This window comes from Amphiura filiformis, chromosome 18, assembly GCF_039555335.1.
Source record: "Amphiura filiformis chromosome 18, Afil_fr2py, whole genome shotgun sequence".
Taxonomy (NCBI): Eukaryota; Metazoa; Echinodermata; class Ophiuroidea; order Amphilepidida; family Amphiuridae; genus Amphiura; species Amphiura filiformis.
In genome coordinates this window covers 1,622,846-1,646,532 of record NC_092645.1, presented here as the reverse complement: position 1 = coordinate 1,646,532, position 23,687 = coordinate 1,622,846, and the positions used below count along the sequence as shown (strand labels likewise).

The 23,687-nt window shown below is 35.9% G+C and overlaps 1 protein-coding gene across 1 annotated transcript; it reads right to left on the bottom strand.

The window, feature by feature from the left end:
* Positions 1-625: 625 nt before the first annotated feature.
* Positions 626-23,465, bottom strand: LOC140139734 (lysosomal-associated transmembrane protein 4A-like). Its single transcript, XM_072161439.1, has 7 exons — positions 23,187-23,465; positions 16,008-16,113; positions 12,442-12,518; positions 11,684-11,800; positions 10,217-10,345; positions 8,423-8,518; positions 626-6,336 (listed from the first exon to the last, which is right to left on the bottom strand). The coding sequence occupies exons 1-7, from the start codon at positions 23,286-23,288 to the stop codon at positions 6,259-6,261; spliced, it is 705 nt and encodes a 234-aa protein (XP_072017540.1). The 5' UTR covers positions 23,289-23,465; the 3' UTR covers positions 626-6,258.
* Positions 23,466-23,687: the final 222 nt, after the last annotated feature.

Here is a 23,687-nt window from a genome sequence, read left to right as displayed (position 1 = left end):
GTCCGAATTTTTTTAGCTAAATAAGTAACAATCATGAACCATCATGCAAAGATCGTCGCCTCAAATTACCAGATCCATTGCTCAAACGATGTAGCAAGAGAAAGAAAAAAACATACAGAAATATGGACTACGCCTATAGCTACATTTGCGAGCAAATGAGCTAATAAATTGATGTATTATGAAAACCTTATATCCGATTTGCTTCAAACTAAATATGTTTAGAGCACTTCCATTACGCCTCAAATGGCACTTTAAATATTGGTTGAAACAATATTGATTTATTTAAAACATTTGTCAGGGGAACTTAGAAGTTGTGTCACCAGGGGTCCATTTCACTAACCTTTATGAAGCTTCATAAGTCTCGAAAATCATTCGAAACTTACGACGAGTCGTACGTTCCATTTCACTAAACTTACTTACGAACGGTACCCTTCGTAAGTAATAGGGATTTACTACAGGGACCCTTCGTAGAGTTACGTCTAGTATTGGGTATTCGTAACTTAACGAACGGTTACTTGAGTTACGAAGGGTTAAAGGTTTAGTGCAATAGACCCCTGTATAACCACAGACTTCCAACATGATGAAAATCATTCTATGTAATACAAAATGAGCCTTGTTCATGATGTAAACTTTTTCAGAAATCTTTATTATTTTCTCTTTTAAGTTGAGCTATAATTTTTGCCATCACTTAATGTTAGATCATTGTTATTATTATATACAGCAATGAATTACAATTTAATTTTTTTTGCACAAGTAAAGATTTCCCCTTAATAGCTTATAAATATAAATGAAAAATAAAAATTACTTTCTTTAATATGTATGGAATGGGTGTCTAAAATACCTCAAATTTTGGCCATGATTGGCATGGCTAAGTTCACGCTATAATGTACTAAGTATACGAGACTGAAATGCAACTTATTCTTAAAGGAAAATTAACTAACCTGTAACTCAATAATATATATATTTTTTTTAAATCAAATAAAGTTGATTTAGTGTGATCAACATAGTATAAAGAATCCATTGTTTACATTGAGAGCATATTTTAATATAGATGCGACTCTTAAAATTTAAGATTATTTGTTTGGAATCTTGGTAAGATTTTTGAGATAATACATTTAAAATCTTGCAACGGTTGCATTTCATAGATTCTCTTAATCTTAATTAGCAGGTATAAAAAGGCTGCCTTTTGTTAGGGTTTTTTTTCTGAAATAATTTTTGAACCAATATTAGTTTTGTTTGTCCAATACGACAAGCCTTTGAATATGTGTTCTGTGTCAATTCACGGCTCTTTTATAATTACTAAGCCACAGTGGCCTCATCTCGATCACTAAGTTCAAACACCTTCATTCAACAATTCATAGCTCAAAAGTTGACCCCGGGGTGAGTTTTGGTACTCAACACATGGAAAGTTTATTATATGAATGGAGAAATCTTTTGGTTTTAGGTACAGTGTCCTTATGAAATCATCACTTGTGTTGTAATCCCTGCTTATGAAAACATTAATAACAGAAGGCAGCCTTTGATATCGATTGAAATACATAATGTGACACCATCTAGTCTATGGGGCCAAAGAATGCATCAACTGAAAACAGCAAAGGTTTTTAAGTTCCGAACCTTTGAGGTGTATTTTCTCAAATTTGAATGTTTTGGTTTTTTTAACTCCAAATTTTTACCTTTATCTTAATTTCAAATTTGCTGCCTTTGGCCCCCATAGACCAGATCGTGTCCCATATATCAAAATATCTAGAATACTACAGGAATACTGGAATCTTCATGAGGGGGAAAATAAATTTGTGCTATTCTCACCCACCCACACACACCAACAGTTGAAGATGTGGTAAATATATATAATATACTACATCACATTGAAAGTGAAATATTATATCAAACAACATTGACTCGTACAACACTTTATATTATGCATAAACATATATTATATAGAATGTGGTTTAACTATCATAACAGCAATTCAGGTGTTGGTAGGATAGCAATTGTGTATTACACGCACAAAGTGGCCTTCAAAGTTTTGCTTGCCACTTGTACAATCCACTCCAGAGCAATTCATCAGACTTATATAGTGTATCCAGCATAAAATGAAGATTTCAGATGCAAAAAGCGATATATTCATCTTTCTCGATTTGGGATATTATAGCCAACTAAAACTGTCAAATAACAAGAACACAATAAGAAAATAATTATGTAAGTAAGTAGGGTGTCAATATGAAGCTAGTATTATAGGGTAGATGTTGATGGCCATATAGTGCATATATCACGTTTTGCATCTGAACGTGACAGGATATATATAACATGACTTTGGACAGGGTGTAAGAGATAACAATATTAATGGTTACTGATTGGGGTCATGTTCCATGTTATACTAAACAAACTATACAGCATAATGTGAGTATCCTTAAATGCAGAGTTACAAGCCTGCACAATAGAGGCTGTCGGCCTTTTCCCGCAGGATCCGCCATCTCGTGGGTACTGCCGTTCTGCATGTCATGCGTTAAATATTACGCGGAATTCGCAGTGCGTGTCGCGCCTCTTCAGTCAAGCGTTAACACGGTGATCTTAGCAACAAGGCACTCCGTACCCACGAAGATGACAATGACTACCTCTATTGACCTAAACCAGTAACCAATGGCTAGTTCTAGGTAAATAATTCAATGCAAGACACAGATAGCTAACATATGATGATGTGTGACCACTCAAGCAATTCTGTCCACTCTCCATTTTCCTAGCAGTTACAAATGCTGTGACTAATTGTTCAAAATATGCTGCACAGCAATGTCACAGCAAAATTGCTATTGTAGCTTTGGTGCAAATTCATGAAGTGCCAAGGTGCAAAATGTGAAATATGCCATTGCCGTGTCATATGTATAATTACAAAAATTATGTTTTTAAAATTGCACTTGTATAGTGTGCATTCCTTTATTTAATGGAAGTGAGCTTTTGATACTTTATTTACCCTGATTAGTACCTCTACACAAATGATTACAAAATCAAAGCATATACCCTGGAAATAGAATCAAAGTATCTCAATACATTATTTAACAATAGGGAAAAAAAAAAGAATACACCAGACAGGCTTTGGATATATCACAATTGCATCTGAACCCTTCCCAATGTATGCTGCTATTCTACCACATGTACATGAACCACTTATTAGAAATAAGTTTCTTAAAAATGGATCTGATACCAATATTTCTGGACCAAAGAACATGAACCTTGTAGAAACAAGTCAAAATTGTCAACTTTATCCTACATGGACGAATACAAGCATCATAAAAACCCTAAAATTTACAACTTTTATCATTCACAGAAAAAAAAAAATGACAACAGAAAAAACAAAAATACCAAAAATGTATTATATAAAAGTTTTATTTGTAACAGCATGCACAATCTTGAATACCCCAAAATAATTTCATGTTACCCAACTTAATACGTTCTTTTTTTTTTTTTCTGATGAACTTGATACCGATAGATGTCTTCCAAGCTATAATGTGAACAATTGGGGGATCATATTCCGCCGCTGATAAGCTCCCATTAGAGGCTACTAATAATGGCTCTTTGATTTTGCTCATGGCATGCCACATATAGCGGTAACATGTATCCAAGATGGTGGAAAAATAACTGTTTGGTTACCACATCTTCCAATCGCAGGAACTAGTAATGTTCAAGTTTCCAACTTTTCGAGTCCAATCATTTTTCCACATCTAACTGATGAATTCTTCACCTAAGTTTAACAAGCCAATTTTGCTGGAACACTAAATGGCTGGTGCACAAGTGCAGCCTTTGAATGTGAGCTGGTGATTAGATGTGCAATAAGCTATTTATTCTACAAAGGTGCCAAAGGCCTGCGATGGGTTTTACTAACACAGACGACGCATCCTTGGTCCTTACGTTTTAAATCCATAGTAAATCTAAACCCAACGCAGCTCTAACACATCAATCATATGGAAGAGCCAAAATGGGTTTGGACTTAACGACAGATTAACCTCAATGCCTAGAAAGATTTGGTCAGAGGTGCCCTGGGTTGATTGCCCTTGCCCCAGTAAAGGGAGGCACTGAGCCTGTAAAGTTTTGTTCTATTCAGGAAGGTTAGGATTAAAGGACTACAGGTGCATGTGAAATTCACCCGATATTACAGTGCAATTGTGTTAATGCTTTACATTAAGCTAGATTATTGTCACCTCTGATTACATCAAGAATTTGGTAATAATACATATATTAATTTTGAGTAATAAAAATTCTTATTTGCACTCAATTTTTTATAACTTTGTATAATATCTCTTTTTATCGCTTCTGCGTAAATCGACTACTAGTACACCGAAAAAGTAGCAAAGTTGTATTTACATGACAGTCTTAGACCATGTTCACACCAGAGAAAAAATTGCCTTTGTGATTAATTAAGCATGTGATCACACATTATGCTCAGTGAGATCGAATAAAATAAAATACTTATAAAGGAAACATACATATGTGCAGTTTACCTAGCGACAGAGTACTGAAACACATGCAGTACTAAGCATGTGGTCACACTACAAAATCACTTCATTTGATTAAGCAATCGCTTAATCAAATGAAGCTTAGGTTTGATCTTCATTTGTTGAAGAGATGTATGTGCATTCACATTATGAAAATGTTTACATTAGTACATTTTGAATGTAGCATAATAGTACTTTATGCAGTTGATCAAATTAATGCAAGTATCTGCCGGGCCAAACTTTGTCCATAGATCTGTATATCTTAATCAAATGCAGTGATTTTCCTGGTGTGAGCAGGGTCTATTATAGTGGTTAATTACTAGGTATACCACCACATAATGTATATTGTGTTCTAGTCATAACCGTTTTTCTACTAGTTACATATGTTTGCACTTATAAATTTAAACATGAACTCAAGATATTGGAACAAATATATACCATTTCTTTAAAATTTAATATTCTCTTTTTTCAGTTTTTGCTCATTTTTCAGTTAATTCTTTGCTTGAGATTTAAAACTGAAATTTGAGTTTTAAATTAAAGAGAGCTTTCAAAATACAAGTGCTGGGAAGTTGCAAAATTGTGAGTTCATCAGCATAATCATATTATTTATAATCCCACAATATTTTATTCACCAGCAGTTGCATCTCATAAGCAAAGTCCCTCCAACATAATTATCATTAAAGAAAAGTTACAATTATCATCACCTCACATTTCTAAATTAAATGAATAAACATGTATTTTTCAACACCGAATGATATACAGAGACATCCTTTGCCTTGAAAGTATATAAGTAAAGTACTAAAGTTAATTATTTATTTCTTCCATGGTCGAGGGACGTGCTGGTGATCTGCGATCGCATAGAAGTGGTGAGGTCTCCTCCTCTTATACGCGCAAAGGACCAATGGGTAAACCGTCTTGTTGTCAAGACTTGTTGATCAGCCACATCGTGATTGTTTACCACCCGTGTTTTTACGTTCATGTTCTCGATACACACAGCTCCGGTCACAGAAGAAATAAACTGTATGGCCTTAAACAAAACAAGGGTGCAACTGACATACCGATTGGTTCAGAATTTCCAGATAATGGAAAGACTGCTTTCACCTTTACATTGGGCTGTTCCAATTGATATCCATACACCCCCTACCCTATGAATGAAATGGCCTTAATCTCCAACACTGGGAGTGTAAATTTCAAATGGAGTTACCCATTTTAAATTCATACCCCCTGTGTGGAAGATTAAGGTCATGTCTACAACAAGGGACGGATGGATTTCAACTGGAGTGGCCCATTTAAAAAAAAAGTGGTTTGAAATCGGTAGCATTTCAGATGTTACGCAGGTAGATGCAACCTACCTGAAGTCATCTTTTTAGCTGGCAAAATGTCAATTGTGCCCTTTTGTTGCAGTAGGCCTATATTGAGTAGTGAATATATAGACTGGACTCGCACGTGAAAATATTTGTCACCTTTGTAGTTTTTAAATAAATTGACACAGGGATAAACGATTAGCAGTGGAATATTTAAATATTCCATCAAAGTCAAGTTTATATGTAAGGGTATAAGAATTAGTATATTTTTGTCACTTATCCAACAGTCCTACAAGCAAGGCAAAGTATGTCTCCTTAAATTAAAATAAAAGTGTATGCAGTTTTGAAAATCATGCACACATAATTTTGTTTAGTGTGAGATCCCTTTGTATGTGTGCTCTTGCATAACATTTTTTTATACAAAAGCACACATACAAAAGGATCAAGAGCTTATTGTTTCTCCCTCACTATGCCTGGTATGCAGGAGGCTTGTCCACAGGGATCTTGATGGCATCATCGTAACATGGAGGTTTTGGTAACAGTGCCTATAAAAAAGGAACAAAATAAGAGAAAAAGTTGATCTAGCTGTATTTCAAATTAAAACACCGAAATCAAAAAGTAAAGCATAATGATTTTTTAAACCCAAATAATGAGGCAGTAAAAACATAAATAATGGGCGAAATCCAGCTTTTACTGCCAAAGACACATAAGCTGGGTGTAAAGGATGATGCTACATCCTTCATTTTTATTCTATATAAGGCTCAAAATATGCTAAGGTGTCATATTATAGCCATATATTTTGACATCTTTTTTTTAAATAATAATTATAGAAATGGAATATTTGCTAGTTTAGTGGCAAGTTTAGGTAGTAAAGACATAGCATACACAATTTAGGTAAAATCCTTTCACTCTAAATAATAAAAAAAATAAAAAATAGCTGTAAAAATGCCTATTTTTACACTTTTATTTGTAACATGCCAAGAGACGCCTTTTTTCAACAGCTTTTAATTTTTTTTATGGATCCTTATAGAAATTCATGTGACCTGTTTCCCAAAATGGTGCAGTAAACCAATCAAAAAAACAGAAAGAGGCATTATGAATTATAAGTTAACAGATCAAAAGGATTTAAAAGTTTGCCTTGCGTATGTTACTATTGTCTGTCAAACTTTTGATTGATTTTGAAGTCCCTCAGTTTTTTATAAACAAAGACTTGAAGCATAAACTAAAGGGTAAATCTATTGTAAATAACTTCATTTCTCCATATTATAATCAATATTTGTAAGTGGCTGCCATCTTTTTTGAACACACAACAATTTTAAAATTTTTCTTGAAATGTCTGTCAAATAGTAACATACGCAAGACGGTGCTGTAATTCCTGCTAAACTAGGGTGATACAGCTAATTATGCTACATGACATAGCATTTAGCTCCACCTAGCTTTGTGGCACTATCACTTTGTGAGGAGAAGCTTTTTGATGACACAATCCATTGTTAAGTGTTGTCTGTCAAACATTTATACGCAAGTAACATCCGCATGATTTGTTTGTGTCTGTCAGAAGTAACATACGCAATACGTTTAAAAAAATTAAAATCACTTGATGTCCACATTATGATGATAGTTTAGAGTTTATAAAAGTGTTTTAAAACATGTGATTTATAAACTGCATGTGATCTTTATTCAATTTCCCATCTTGAACTACTGTTTTTGCCAAATTATTATTCTGTATGTTACATTTGACAGACATCTTATGTATGTTATGGCTTGACAGACACACATATTTTATTTATAACAATTTATCCTCCTCATTGTAATATTTGGACACATTTTTTTCCACAATCAGTTGCTGTAGGTCCTACACCTAAATAACCACAAAATACCTTATGTAATACTTTATAAATTTTTATTTGCTTGCAGAAAATCATCAAAATTGTGTCTGTCAAATATAACGTACGCAAGGGCTAGAAAATTAAATTTGTGAAGTAAATGGTCTATAACTTATCTTTCTTTTAGTGTATTATGAACGATATATATGCATACTATAATTTAAACCTGGTTGGAGACCAAAAGAAAAGAGCTGTAAAAATAATTGTGTGTTACACTTTTATGACACCTTAGCTTATTTTGAGCCATAAATTAATACCACAAGTTGTTTACTTCAAGGTGGAGCGTGTTACACACATTCAAAGCGTAAGTGACAACGCATATTGCAGAAACATTGTATGTAACCTTGCATAATGCTTTACATAGATGTGTTATGGCGTTTGTACACTGCATCACACTTCACTGGGCGCTGTTGTGCGAGAACATGAAGTTCAAAACCCTGACATTTTATTGTAATTTAAGGTCTCTCTTTGCAATCATGAGTCACATTTCAGCAAATCAGTACACCTTTTCCAAGTCAAGGAAAGGTGGCTTTGAGCATGGCCGAGTGATGAGGCTTTAACGAAACCTTGACAAATTGAAAGACAAAGTTGCAGACAGTTTGCTTGATCATGCAAAATAAATCACTAAAATGAAATATTTTGCAACTGACCTGATCCTACTTTGCAAGCGACATACAAACCCTACCCAAACAATTATTTTTGTAGTGAAACCCTGACCTGGACAGATTGAAAATACAACTGCACTTACCTCTGTGTCATATGGTGATGTGGACTGCATGTGATCATCGATTTCTTGAGCTGCAATGTATTTGTAGCACGCCCAGATACAAGCAATGCAATAAGCCTGTACAAAAGAATAAAAACATACTTCATTCATCAATGTGTCTGTCAACTCAAGATAGGTAGTGATGTCACTGTGTGTGTATAGCCTTGAATCTTGCACCTGTTCTCAGAATCACAGCATATAACACTTGCATGTAAAGAGTGGTACATTCGGAACACTCTCTCATATACAGAGATGCATGATTGCTACCAATCTCAAGGTAGGCCTATAGCTTATAGATTAAGGGTGGCCTTAACCCTGGAATAACGGAAACCTGGGGAAAATTGGCTAATCATAATTGCTTAATTGTTGGTCTATAAATGTATATGCATAATTTAATGGCAAAGACTTGATGAATTTATCTGTGACGTCAAATTTGGGCAAATATGCTCATTTTGGAGAAAATACCCTTAAAACGCTTTTTTTTTTTTTTTTTTTGACCACATAACAACAAAAAAATTCGAAAAAAAAAATGTTTTTAATTATTTAAAAAAAATAAAATATCTACATGTACCCGTGAATTTTTTTTTTTTTAATTTGACCCACATAGAGAAATTTGCACCAAAAATGGTTAAAAAGGCTAAATTTTGCCCAAAAAAACATAAGCCCGATTTTAGCCCAATTTTCAAATATTTTTGGTGAAGTTGATCTAAATTTAAGTCCCAGATATTTTGATCTATTTCTGAAAATTTAATAAAAAATTTTTTCACCAAAAATTCTTTTTTGTTACATTAGACCAATAATTTAACAGTTATGAGGGCAAAAATTTCCATAGTTCCAGGATTAAGTATACCACCGTTAAGTATACCTTACCTCCAACAAACATTTTTTTTTTTTTATTCAAGTACGGCAGTGACTTACAGATTTGAACATCTACATGTAATTGGATCCGAACTTGTACAGGTGTACACAGTATTCACACAGTGGAAATTTGGAAGGTGCTCGGCTGGTGCTTGATCGAGCCCCCGCAGTGTATGAAATATTGAGCAAGCTGGACAAGCAGAGATGTCACAGGCTGACCCCAAAAATCCTGAACTTATGAGAAGCGTGATCGAGCGCAGCGAGCCAAGCTCTCAGCAGCTTAACACGGCTGGGGGTCCGGGGCCCGCTTAAGGGCCCCGGTGGGGGGTGAAGCCCCCCAAGCCAGATGGTTTCTGCACATTTAGCACCACAGTATAGGCCAAAGCTCCTGGCTTGTTCTACACTTTTAATAAAAAGTGCTTCCTTCTTCCAGAAAACATGCTTTAAAGTTTTCAGTTTCCTATACTTTTATGTACAAAGAGACATACAGTTTTTTTTTGCTTTATTACATGGACAATATGGCTGATGTTGATATATGTGAAGCAGAAAGATAAGACAATAGGGCCACTCCAAAAGCAAAAAAAAAAATAAAAATTTTTTAATCCCCAAAATCCGGAAATGTGACATCTCTGGACAAGGAACTTTCTGCTAATTGTTCAGGTCTATACCGGTACAAGATTTAGGGAGCTGATCCTGAATGCGATGTTTAATGCAGGTTTATGCAAGCTTGCACTATATCTCAAACTGCTCATCCTGGAATGGTTTATGGAATCATTTAGGGATCAGCGACTTCCATAAAGTGTGCAGACTTCTGGGTCTGGCATCGCATTATAAGATCAATACCTTGGGGTTGTGTCGAAGTGTACGGCGGCCATTAAATCCAATGAACTATTTATTTCATTTATTTAGTATACTAACCTTAATTATCATTATCGCCAAGAAGAGGACTAGAGCGATGAACACAAACCACTGGTTGTCAATATCCCATTTGCTCACTGGCAGTCTGTCCTTCCAGTGCATGAATTCTTGGTTGTATGGGAACTTGGCCTGCAAACCGAAAACCAACATAATTACAAATGTACATAAAGTTCAACATCAAGTCATTCCAAAACAGGTGTACATTTATTTTTTAATATTCTGACTGTTCTACAAATGTTCACACTATTACACTGTCAATTTGCATGATGTATGGAAAAACAAACAATTAATTTATTTGGCCTAATCTTGGTACATTGGACTGTTTTTTGATGTTCAAATAAATAAAATTAAGAGCTAATAAGTTACTTGACAACTATTTATAGGCCAATTAAACCAAAACAGGAAGCAGCTTTTAATTTGCATGACATAATTGGCCCATAAACCTATATCATGTCTCACTTGACAAGGATGTCTTCAATCTGAGACAAAGAGGAATAATTGATCCTAATTAAACAGAGGAAATGATACATTTCTTGACTGTCTACAGCCACACCACCTTCACTGTGTCTGTAACTGCATACATTTGAAATTCATTGTTAAAGTGGAATGGTGTGAAAGAGCATTTACTTATCATGTTTTTTCACTATTTACCAAGTTCAGAGGCATCAATACCAAACACAAGGCTAAAGCCTAAGTAATGGGATTCCCTTTCAATTGGAGAAATGTTTTTACATGTAGACCACTTTAAGGGTGATACTGAACTTTTTAAGGCCCTTCAAAAAACAAAAAACAAAACACAAAAAAAACAGCAACAAATAAACCTAACCCTGTGGAGTTCCAGGTCTTGTGGTGCTTGTGCTGAAGACAAAAAGTTTGTTTTTAAAGAAAGATGAAAATACTAAGAGTTCAGATGACAAACTGGGCCTTTTTTAGTTAAGGCCTCCAACATCTTCCCTATAATGCTAGCTTTATATTGACACCCTACTTAAAAAAAAATCCAATGTATAGTTTTTGAAACTACAAATGCATGACAAAAATAGTGCATACTTAAATATCATCAGGGTATAGCTACAAAATGTAGGCAAATTTTAGTGCCGGGTGAAATATATATGAAATGGTAAAAAAATTTAAATTTTGATAATAATTGCTCATTTTTATGATGATTGTTCATTGATTTTAAAACATTTGAGACTGGAGTGCCGGGTATTTGGGCTCAAAATTATCTGGAGTGCCGGGTGGAAATTAAGAGTGCCGGGCGGGTCCGCCCGCAACCGCAGCTACAACCCTGCTTATCATGTTTTTCATAATTATGCCAAATTCAGAAAAATGGATTAAGTTTTTTGCTTCTAAACTCTAATACATGTGCATGTAGATGTATTATACATCTAGATGCTTGACAAGATATAAAATCTTGTGGCTTCGGATACTAAGTCACTCCACCCTTATTTCCTTTCTACATGCACTTACGCTATCTTCATAGTCAAAATCTGGATAGTACGACATGAGACCAACAGCTGTGAGGCAAGTGATGAAAAAGTCAAACAGTTGTAAACAAAAGAACGGCAGTAGACAGCTGGAACGATGCTGCAATGGGAGGAGAGGGAAAAAATAACATGATTACGCAAGTCTGTACCAAATTTCTTGTATCTACAACATTTGTAGCTTCAGTGGGTATTATATTTTAACCCTAACCATAGGGAAATCCACAAAAAGCTACAGTGAGCAAAAAACTGCGAGCTCACACACTCCATATGATGCATCATCATGCGGAAGCATATACGGGGACACTACAGAAAGTTTGGCCGACCAAGGTGATCTTCTGTGGCAAGGTATGCCAGTCCGTGTCTAGCATCGGTCCCGAGGTGTCGGGGGGTTCAAAACTGCAGAGAAAATCAAAATTTTGTTCATCTTCTTCTCCGCCAACTCTGCTGAGTTAGCGTTAAATGAGGATCACTGTGAGTGCCTTAAATGGACATTGTATCATGGCAACGTATCCTATAACACTGAAAACTGCTTTTTGCTACCGTAAGTCACTTGTCATTGCTGGGGTTTGAGCTTTAGACGCCTCGTGATAGACACAGGGGTTTCGCTGCCCCAGCTAGCGATTCTGTGAGCATATAGCACAGTGATTCATGCATGCGGAGTGGTTATCCTCATGGTAAGATGTGGTCTCTAGGCATGTTAAAGCCTCCTTTCATTTTCCTAACTCAAAATACCATACTCACCTGTATTACGCCTTTGATCATCATTGCCGTGATCAAGAAATAACAGAAGATGATGACCAGACCCACACAGTAGTCAGCTGCAGTAAGGAAAAAAATAATGTTTAAATGGATTGGTACCGTACACAAAATCACAAATCCAACCAGGGGAACCTTTTCAGAGGTAGTGGGGTAATTGCCACCATCCAGTAGTAAACACTCACTGTATACATGTAGACCTCATGATATCTTTGCCAATTTAAAACTTCCATTTTCAATAGTAGTTACAATTGTTAGGCTTTCCAGGTAGACTCCTGTTATATGGTCTATTTTGTGCATGATAAATAGAGTAGACAGAGTATATGACTTTGAATTAATAATTTGTGATACCTCTGACGAGATACCACAAGACATTTTCTCAAAATAAAATATACCGTATTTCGTCATTTTCCCAAGGGGGGGGGGGGGCGTGCGTTTATTAGAGGTCATTTTAGCATGACAATTCCCGTTAAAATCATTAGGTAAGCTTAAAAGTCACGCTAAAATGACGAACTATGAACTTTTGACAATGACTTTTGGTTCACTTCCGGGTTTCTGATGCAGATTTTCGCCATTTATTGCTGCTATTATTAGCGACCATGTGAGCAACTTGGTAAGCTTACTACACAAGATAGCATGGAAATATCGGAATTTTTGAAACATCTTGGTTGAAAAAAGTGGTGGGGGCGTTTATTTGAGGGGGCGACTATTTGACGAAATACGGTATTGATATGAATCTGCGATGTTTTAAGGCCTGCCGATTACGAGGTGATCAAAATCAAAATATAAACAATGTTTGCTTAAAATTAATATTCTTGAAAATGCCACCTCATATGAAGGGGTGGGGGAAGTGGATAATAAACAAAGAGAAAAAGAAAACAACAACCACCACCACTACAACAAAATACACAAGGCGGTTCTCGAACCACGAGTCTCGCCTGCTTTTGTGACCGCCTGCTTTAGCGATAACTGTTGGTAGAGAGGTAAATGAATTTGGCGGTTATCGGCTGGGCACGATTATCTGGCCGATGGTAACTGTACCCACCAAGTTTCATGCCCATGCAACAGTTTTTACTAATATGACCTCAGATGACCCCTGGTGGCCCTGAAATGACCTAAAATTTTGGCTCTAAATGTTGACTGTACCTCTCGTGCTAAGTTTCATGCCCATACGACAGTTTTGACTAATTTGACCTCAGATGACCCCTGGTGGCCTCGAAATGACCTTCCAAAAATTTGGCTTTAAATGTTGACTGTACCCATCAAGTTTCATGCCCATACGAGTTTTTACTAATTTGTCCTCAGATGACCCCTGGTGACTCCAAAATTACCTTCCAAATATTTGGCTTTAAATGTTGACTGTACCCACCAAGTTCCATGTCCATCCAACAGTTTTTACTAATTTGACCTCAGATGACCCCGAAATGACCTTCCAAAAATTTGGATTGAAATGTTGACTGTACCCACCAAGTTTCATGTCCATACGACAGTTTTTACTAATTTGACCTCAGATGACCCCTGGTGACCCCAAAATGACCTTCCAAAAATTTGGCTTTAAATGTTGACTGTACCCACCAAGTTTCATGTCCATACGACAGTTTTTACTAATTTGACCTCAGATGACCCCTGGTGACCCCAAAATGACCTTCCAAAAATTTGGCTTTAAATGATGACTGTACCCACCAAGTTTCATGCCCATACGAGTTTTTAATAACTTGACCTCAGATGACCCCTGAGTGACCTCGGATGACCCGTAATGACCTTCCAAAAATTTGGCAAAACCAAAGAACTATTTCATCAAAGTAATAAATCAAAACAGAAAGATGCTTCCTTTACGAGTTATCACTCATTGAAAGTGCTACTTTGCTATACTTTACATGGAAAGCGACTATCTTAAAGTCGTCATATTTCCTTAATTACATGACCGATCAAGCTGTTATTGGGATATGTGATGCAGAGTTGAAAATTAATTGTTAAAAGATTTGGTGACCTCAGTTGACCTTTGACCTTGTATGTGACCTTTGACCTCACGAAATTGGAAAAAGTATGTTGCGCTGAAAAATCAAATTTGGCAATACCAAAGAACTATTTCATCAAATAAATCAAAACAGAAAGATGCTTCCTTTACGAGTTATCACTCATTGAAAGTGCTACTTTGCTATACTTTACAAAGAAAGCGACTATCTTAAAGTCGTCATATTTCCTTAATTACATGACCGATCAAGCTGTTATTGGGATATGTGATGCACAGTTGAAATTTAATTATTAAAAGATTTGGTGACCTCAGTTGACCTTTGACCTTGTATGTGACCTTTGACCTCATGAAAATCTAATCAGGTCGAGTACCTCTAGCCGCGCACCTCCCCACCAGTTACGTCACTGTACCCCATACGGATCTCCAGATAATCTGTTCACAAGGTAGTTTGCGTATTACGCATATATTATGCAAATTAGGTACTTAATTACCATATTTTACGCTCAAAATCTAATCAGGTCGAGAACCTCTGGCCCCGCTTACTCCTCACCAAGTTACGCCACTGTACCCCATACGGATCTCCAGATAAGCTGTTCACAAGGGTTTTTTGCTTGATACGCATCAAATACGCATAAATTATGCAAATTAGGTACTTAATTAGCATATTGTGCGCTGAAAATCTAATCAGGTCGAGAACATCTGGCCACGCTGCTCCCCACCAAGTTACGTCACTGTACCCCATACGGATCTCCAGATAAGCTGTTCACAAGGTTTTTTTTGCTTGATACGCATCAAATACGCATAAATTATGCAAATTAGGTACTTAATTAGCATATTTTGCGCTGAAAATCTAATCAGGTCGAGAACATCTGGCCACGCTTACTCCCCACCAAGTTACGTCACTGTACCCCATACGGATCTCCAGATAATCTGTTCACAAGGTATTTTGCTTATTACGCATAAATTATGCAAATTAGGTACTTAATTACCATATTTTGCGCTCAAAATCTAATCAGGTCGACACCCTCTGGTCATGCTACCCCCTATAAAGTTTCATCATCATAGCACTTACGGTTCTCAAGATAACGCTGTTCACAAGCTTTTTCCGAACACACACACGCACACACGCGCCCCCACACACGGACACACACACACCATAGTGATTACTAAGTCTCTCCCTGAACATTCAGGCGAGACAAAAAGAAACAAACTTTGAAAACAAAACAAACATTTTTAAACATTTAACAAAAAAGAAAGCTGAGAAAGAGCACTCAGTGGCATACCGGTCGGGGGGGGGCTTGAAATACTGGGAAAAATTGCCAAAAAATTGTGACGTGACAATGCCTTTTGACGTGCTTTAACTATTTAGGCTACATGTACATGTATTCAGTTGTCCTTATTTTGGGCCATTCTGCTTTGCACGCATTTGTCCGGGTAAAGTAATTTTGGTAGCCGCCGGATCAGTGGGAGTATGTGGACATTTTTGCCCAGGGATATTTTGCCCAAACCGGAATGCTACTGCGAGCACTGCACATAAAAACTCATCACAAAAACTTGTACACAGTGCAATACTTACATGCATCATGTTGGTACTCAATAGCTGTTTCTTTTTTGTCCTTGACATCATCACTGCCTCTGATCACCATGGAGGCTATTAAGTACATTGCAAACAACTGGCCAATCTGTAGAAAGTAGATGCACAAAGTAGAAAGGTAAATTAAGGATACTTTGCTTGGATGCAAGTTTTAAAAATTGGGAAGGCGTTCTCAGATTTTAAAAGTTATCATTGTTGTGAGACAATTGATGAGAGACATTTGTTTTCATTTACAATAATGTAGGCCTATCGTCCGACCCAGAATCTGTAGACTGGGGATCGGACGATCTGGGGCTGAATCTGTCCCGAATTGAAACGGAGAAAAAATCCCTTAAATGTTGCTGATCTTCATACCGATCCACCATACTGATCTTGTATCATAAACTGGAGCACCTTTGTGAACATTGGTAAATAAGTGAAATGTTTCAAACATTTAACCTTCAGGTCTCATTTGAACTTATTGAAGTGGTTCATGAATCCATCTTTTTTTTTTTTAATGAAAATCGGTTAAAAAATGAGAGTGCAGGCAAAAACAAGATATAGGGGGTATTTATGTAATTTACCCCCCTCGTTCCCTAACATTAGTCTTTTATGAGTACTGTATGTACTGGTAATTTACTTGGTTTCGAGGTCTGGGAGTTCATTTAGAAATTTCTTTACTAGATTCGATTTTTTAATCCGGGGGTTTTAGATCAAATTTCCGATATGAGCCCTCTAGTCCACAACCACCCTTCAGTCCTTATGTACATGTATATGCCTGGAGTGGACCAGGCGCTAAAATGAGCTCCAGGTTCCATAGATGTCTCCTGGTCCTACATGTATAGTGTGTAGTGTAAAATATCAGACACACCAGAAGCCAAAACTGGGTAACAATGGGGTAAAAAAACCTGGGTGCACTGCCTGCTTATAAGCAGGGACAAGCGATTTGCGCGGAACTTTTTTTCCGCGAATTGGCTATTTTTTTCCTATGGGCAGGGATACATGATTTGCACTGAAAAAAAAGTTCCGCGCAATTTGCTATTTTTTTCCGCGCAAATCGCCTGTCCCTGCTTATAAGCCTTGCCCTTGTTGGCAAATTTCATTTGAAGTGTCATAAAAAATGCTATAGAATGGGGTGAACAGGGACAGTTTTGGCACTCTCTGCATGCAGATTGTGTTTTTTTTCCTGTAGCCCCATGAGCCAAACTTTTGAGGGCATATATGTGAAATGATCAAGAGGAATTCATGAGTCGGATGTTGCTAATTGCTTCAGAGATATTGTCAAAAACAGTGTTCAAATTCTTTTGTTTATAAATAATTTGTTTTCAGCCATTGATAAATTGCTCACTGTAACCAGGCTCCGATAAATCACCTGTCCGATTGCCCAGGGCAATTAAAAATACTGTTGGGCAAGCTAAATCATCAGGCACCCTGTCCGATCGGGCAATTGCAATTTTGCAAAATTATTGTGCAATGACAGCATTATTGAGTTCATATTTTACATAATTACATGTTTGTAGTATAAATGCAGATCGACAAACAAACAGTACAAAATATATTTCCTGAGAAGCCAGCAACTTAATTTTCAACCAGTTTCCACTGTTGTTGATCCCAGGCTATTTCCCGAAGCATATTGTAGTACTGATAATATTTTTTGGCAATTTGAGCTATTACAATACTGCAACTTGTTGATGGTTTTCTTTCACAAATATTCGGGCATAATCGGGCAAGCAAAAGTTGACCTAAGCTTGCCCGATCGGGCAATTAAAAATAAAAAATTTATCGGAGCCTGACTGTAACTTGGTAACCAGATGTCCGATTTTGATGGGGTTTGCATCAAAATGTAGCATTCATAAACTGCCAGAAAATGATGTAAAAAACTTCTAACTTAATTGAAAATTGCCGACATGTGACTCACTCCCCTTGATCATGTCACATACTATGTCCACCCATGATGCTTGTATCTATCATTATAAAAAATTGAATATGGGGGGTATATATTTTTTTAATAAAATTCTGGTACTCCCTATTGACCCCCCCCCCCAACTTTGGGGTCAATAGGGACAGCACTGAAGGAAAGTACAGCCCTGTACCGGTATACATTTTTACCCCCGCATGGTATGAATTATCGTGACATGTTTCTATAAGGCCATGCGTTTTGAATTGGGCCAGTAAATAGGTGGAGATGTTACATGCGCGCGACATTTTAGGGTTCATTTTTTCAATTTTCTCAGTTAATATGCAGCATATGTAGTTAAATTTGGTGTCAAATTAAAGCTTGTGATGAGACCAATACAGTAAACCTTAAAAAAGTTTTAAAAAGTTATTAACATTTGAATAATTTGCATTTAATTAGCATAATATGCGGGGTGGAGGAGGATCAGGAGGAGGAGGATCAGGAGGAGCAAATTTAATAAAAGTGACCCCAGGGGTCATATGATGCAAGAGGTCTATTTCTTTTTTTCACATTTTTACAATTCACTTTAAACTGCATACTATAACACCATAATAATAATAATCTTTCTTTATTGAGGGTAATTCCACTTCAGTGTCAAGCACTGCTTTCCAAGCAGGCCCTCATACAATTATAAATAATGTAAAGTACATAAATTGATAAACGGTAAATACATGTACACATGATAAATCAAAAGCATAATATTGGTTACATATGGCAAAGATTATATAAAATACAAACTAAAGTTAAGATGTTCTTATAAAAGTACAATTTATAAGGGAATAGAAATACAAGTTATTTAGCAGAAATATTTGTTTGCACTTTAAATTGATACAAAGACATATTATTTAATTCTTTATGGATTTGAGGTGCAATTCCATTCCAAGTATTAGCAGCTCTGACATGGAATGTACGCTTGCCTGAATTTGAATTACATTTTGGTACAACCAAAGTGTTTGATGTATGATTCCTGGTAATATGCATATGACTATCATGAACAAATTCAAATTGAGATGATAGATAAGATGGCCCTATATTTCTTAAACACTTAAAAACTAAAATGAGAAGTTGATTTTGCCATCTATCATTTAGTTTTAACCACTTTAGTGCACTCATTAAGTTACTTATTGGTGTTCTAATATCTGCAGATAAAATTGTCCTGGCTAGCTGATTTTGTAACACTTGCAGCCTTGTTTGAAATTCACTAGAAAAATTACTCCATACAGAACTTCCATAATCAAATTGAGGCATAACAAGTGCATTTGATAACATAACAATGGTTTGACGAGGCAGGAAGTATTTAACACGCCTAATGACACCAATTTATTTTAGAAACATTTTTACATAAATAATCTACATGAGCTGACCAAGAAAGTTTAGAATCAAGTTTTACTCCAAGATATTTAAACTCATGAACTCGTTCAATAATAAAACTACCCTCATATGTTAGATTTATATCATTAAACTTTTCAAGCATGTGGTTGGTACCAAAGATCATAAACTTGGTCTTATCAACATTTAAAGTAAGTTTGTTTGCGTGAAACCAATTTGCTACACTGTGAAGACTTGACTCTAGTTTAGCTTGCATTTCCAAAACATTCTTTCCTTTACACATTAAACTTGTATCATCTGCATACATAATGGTTTTACAGTTAACAGCATTAGGCATACAATTTACAAAAATAATAAATAACAAAGGACCCAAGATTGATCCATGCGAATTCCAATATTTACATTTTCAAAATCAGATAAAGAAGAATTTACACTTACTGTTTGAGATCTTTCATACAAATATGATTTAAACCACAGAAGCTCTCTGCCTTGAACACCATATTTTTCAAGTTTTTAAGAAGTATTTCATGGTTGACCGTGTCAAAAGCTTTCTTTAAATCAATAAATATAACACCAGTAGCAAATCCACTATCCATGTTCTTAAGAATAAAATCTTCTACATTAAGTAAAGTTGTGGTAGTTGAATGGTTGGCACGGAAACCAGATTGATCTTCAGAGAGAAGACCTGCATTAGTCATAAACAAATACAATTGATCATGAATGGCCCTCTCAATAATTTTGGAAACAATTGGAAGAACAGAAATGGGCCTATAATTTCCAACATCAGTTTTGTCACCTGATTTATAGATTGGTGTTACTTTTGCTTTTTTCCATAGATCAGGGAAAATAGACTTACTTAAAGATATATTACAAATATATGCAAGACAATTTGAAATGTAAGGTCCAGCTAATTTGAGCAGCTTGACATTAAATTCATCTAGACCAGTTGATTTATCAATCTTCATATTGCGTATCTGATCAAAAACAAACTCAGGACTAATTTCCTGGAATTTAAATGTAGATGATGAATTACATTGTTGAGAGCAAATAGAATTACATGTACAATTTACATTTGCATTTGTATCAAATTTGTTTCCAAGTTCATTACCAATTGATGTAAAATACTTGTTAAATGTGTCTGCTGTATACTTAGCATTTGGAACATCATTATTAGAATTAATGTTAGGCACAGTGGATGATTTACTGTTTGGAATCATTTTCTTAATACTTTTCCACAGTTTTTTACTATCATTCATGTTATTAACAACAGCTTCATTACAATAATTCTTTTTAAGATAATATCTCATATTGTTAACTTTATTCCTTAAAGTTTTTGCCATATCCCAATCAGCTGGATTGTTTGTTTTGTGTGCTTTATTAAAATAGAAGTCTCTATCTTTACTTAATCTTAGAAAATCACTATTGATCCATTCAGGAAGGTAATCCTTTTTTCTCTAAAAGGTGCATGCTTATCACATGCTTCAATAAAAAGTGATTGCCATGTGCTAAGTGCAGTGTTTACATCATCAATATCTTCAATTTGATTCCAATCAATATTTTGAATAGTATTAATAAAATCAGCATCATTAAATTGTTTAAAACATCTAGTCTTAACATTTCTAGATGAACTTAATGAAACTTTCCAGAAATGTAACAACTTATATGATGAAGTGTATATCCTAGGAGATTTTAACTTAGATATAGCTAAGACTTTTTATTCTAAAAGGTATCTACTCTGGCAAATGATTCAAATATGAAGCAGTTAATTAATGAATATACAAGGGTAACACCCACAAGTAAAACAAAAATTGACCTGATATTTGTATCTAAGCCAGAAAATGTAATTTCATCAGGAGTTCACAGTTTAGGTCTGAGTGACCATTCATTGATATATGTAGTTCGTAAGCATAAACAAGTAAAACATACAATCATATTCCAGGTATTTTAATTTGCTTTGAGAAGCAATTTTGCATATTTTATTTTCCGTTTTGGTTACACATTGAAGTCAATGGGAAAATATGCCTTGAAAGAGGCTGGCGCAAAATCATTATAATTTTATTGAACCCTATGATGTTATATATGTATTTAAAGCTCTGACTGAGAGGAATTCAAATATGGAACTTTTAAATATGTGGGGTGAAGCTAACTTTTTCTTTTAATTTGTCAAATTTTACATTTTTCCCTAAAATTTTTAGTATTTTCAGTTTCATAACTCCTTAGTGTTACACCCTGTGTCATTTTAAAGTGCATTTTTGGATTCCTTGGTTCATTTGCAGCCAGAAAATGTATACTTTTATATATGTTGGGTATAATATATGAAAGATATTCATATCTAAACGAAAAAACATGCAATTTTCATCTCGCGAAAACATGTAACGCATTACCGGCCCAACTTAAAACGCATGGCCATAAATTAGACAATAATAACTTTGCACCATCTATTTTGAGGTCATTAGTGTGAAATTGTCGGGTTTTGTTTTGGGCCTCGGTATGTTTCCTCGGGAGCTACCCCTCGGAAAAATACCTCAGCCCAAAACAAAACCCTCCGATTTCACACAATGACCTCAAAATAGATGGTGCGCAGTTATTATTGTCTAAATATCGAAACATGTCACGGTAATTCCTACCATCACAGCGATTTCACAAAAGGTCATTAGTTCAAATCTGCCTCCAGAAGATGTATGATGCATGGAACAAATGCAAAGCAAATTCAATCACTTCAACGACAACTGGCATGACTGGGGATTTCTTCTGTCATGTCTGTGCTTTATGCACGCAACATGTCTCCTGCATGTCTGGAGGCAGATTAGTACCGGTACTCTAATGACCTTTTGTGATCCAGTCTGGAGCAACATCAGACTATAATATTTTGCAGTAAACCTTTGACAAGAGCGTATTTTAAGCGCATGGTCCATCGTATATTTCATGATTTTGAAACGTAATAAGTCTCCGATTCAGTGATTGGCTGCTGACATCAACAACGGATCACATCACTTTCTTTCAGCCATGATGGCTGAAGTGATCCATTGTTGCCGAGTGGAAATTTATGAATGAACTTTGCGCTGCACGCATTGTTAGCTCTGACTTTGCAACATCACGGTAGTACGCGATGCGGGTATGCGCTTGTTAAATGTTTACTGCAAAACATCATAATTTCATGAATCATAATAAATAGGGGAATGTTGTATCTATCTGGGTTAATCAAAGGCTCCTCCAGTTTCTATCCAAATGTCGCCAAATTCATACGGGAGATCGATGAATATACGGGAACGGGTTTAAACTTTATTTGGTTGAAAACGGTCAAGAATTTGTTGCAAAAACAGTGAAAATATGGGTAAAACGGGTTTTTGTTATGAAAATCGGTTACCAGACTACGCGTCACTGCAGCTGGTCGGTAGCTGCGTCGGCGCGCCGCTGCTGTAATGCGACTACGCCAATGCTCGCAGAACGGCACAGAGCCACGAATTGCGAGCCAGAGACCAGTGGACATGATAATACGGAAAGAAGGAAAAATAAAGGACAAAAAGGTATATGGACGGGTCACGGGATTATGATAACGGGTGAACAGATAGATAAAATGTACCTTTTCAATTATTCTACCTGTTTAGTAATTATTCCTCTTATATATAGTGAACGCTCCCATCTAGCGGGGACCCGCGCGAAGCGCGGGTATCCCGCTAGTGAATCATAATTTGTTTAGTTTTAGACTCGCTCTCAGTCATGTCAGTGCTGACTTTATAAACGAAAAATAACTGGCACTCCACTGGCTTTACGTGCACAGTAGTTTTGAAAACCGCGACTAATAATTTAGTGATTTTTTAACATCAGAACAGGCAGTATTAGGAAAAGACAAATATTTCGACGATTGCTCTTTGTTTTTATTTCACAACACTCACCAGATGCCATAGTCCAATGAGTATTGAACCAGTCCTCACTTGCAAACACAGACAACATGTTGGCTCCGACGACGATCTTACGGTGCCTTGCGAGCCCCACATCTTGCTTTTTGGCGACCCAGTAAGACACCAGTGGCACCTTAACTATCGAAGAATACAAAAAATAGAAAAGCGAACAATTTTGTTAAGCGGTTTACATGAAATTTATAATGTTTTTTCAACTTTTTCTGAGTCAGCGATTGTTGTGTTTTTCGGCCATATTTCTTTAGTTCTTTCAGGAAATTAAGCCGAATCACTATTAGTAAATGTTAGACAAAATATTACTTCGCCTTGCAAATAAAATAGAATTTATCCGAATTAACGCGCCCTTGTTGTTAAAATTTTGCTTAAAACAAATCAGTGATATATATGCTTAATTTAAAAATATAAATCTAGGTGATTTGAAGACATATTATTTGTATAACTTTCCACCGAGGTACTTGCTTTACTGCGGACTCACAA

What these genes read in the sequence shown, in the direction of transcription:
- LOC140139734 (XM_072161439.1), bottom strand. Translation starts at nt 23,288, where the DNA reads ATGTGGGGCTCGCAAGGCACCGTAAGATCGTCGTCGGAGCCAACATGT. An exon ending in ATTTTGACTATGAAGATAGC is followed by an intron (nt 10,346 to 11,683) that starts GTAAGTGCATGT and finishes TTCGGTTTGCAG; the next exon opens with GCCAAGTTCCCATACAACCA. An exon ending in TGGCGATAATGATAATTAAG is followed by an intron (nt 8,519 to 10,216) that starts GTTAGTATACTA and finishes TCTTTTGTACAG; the next exon opens with GCTTATTGCATTGCTTGTAT.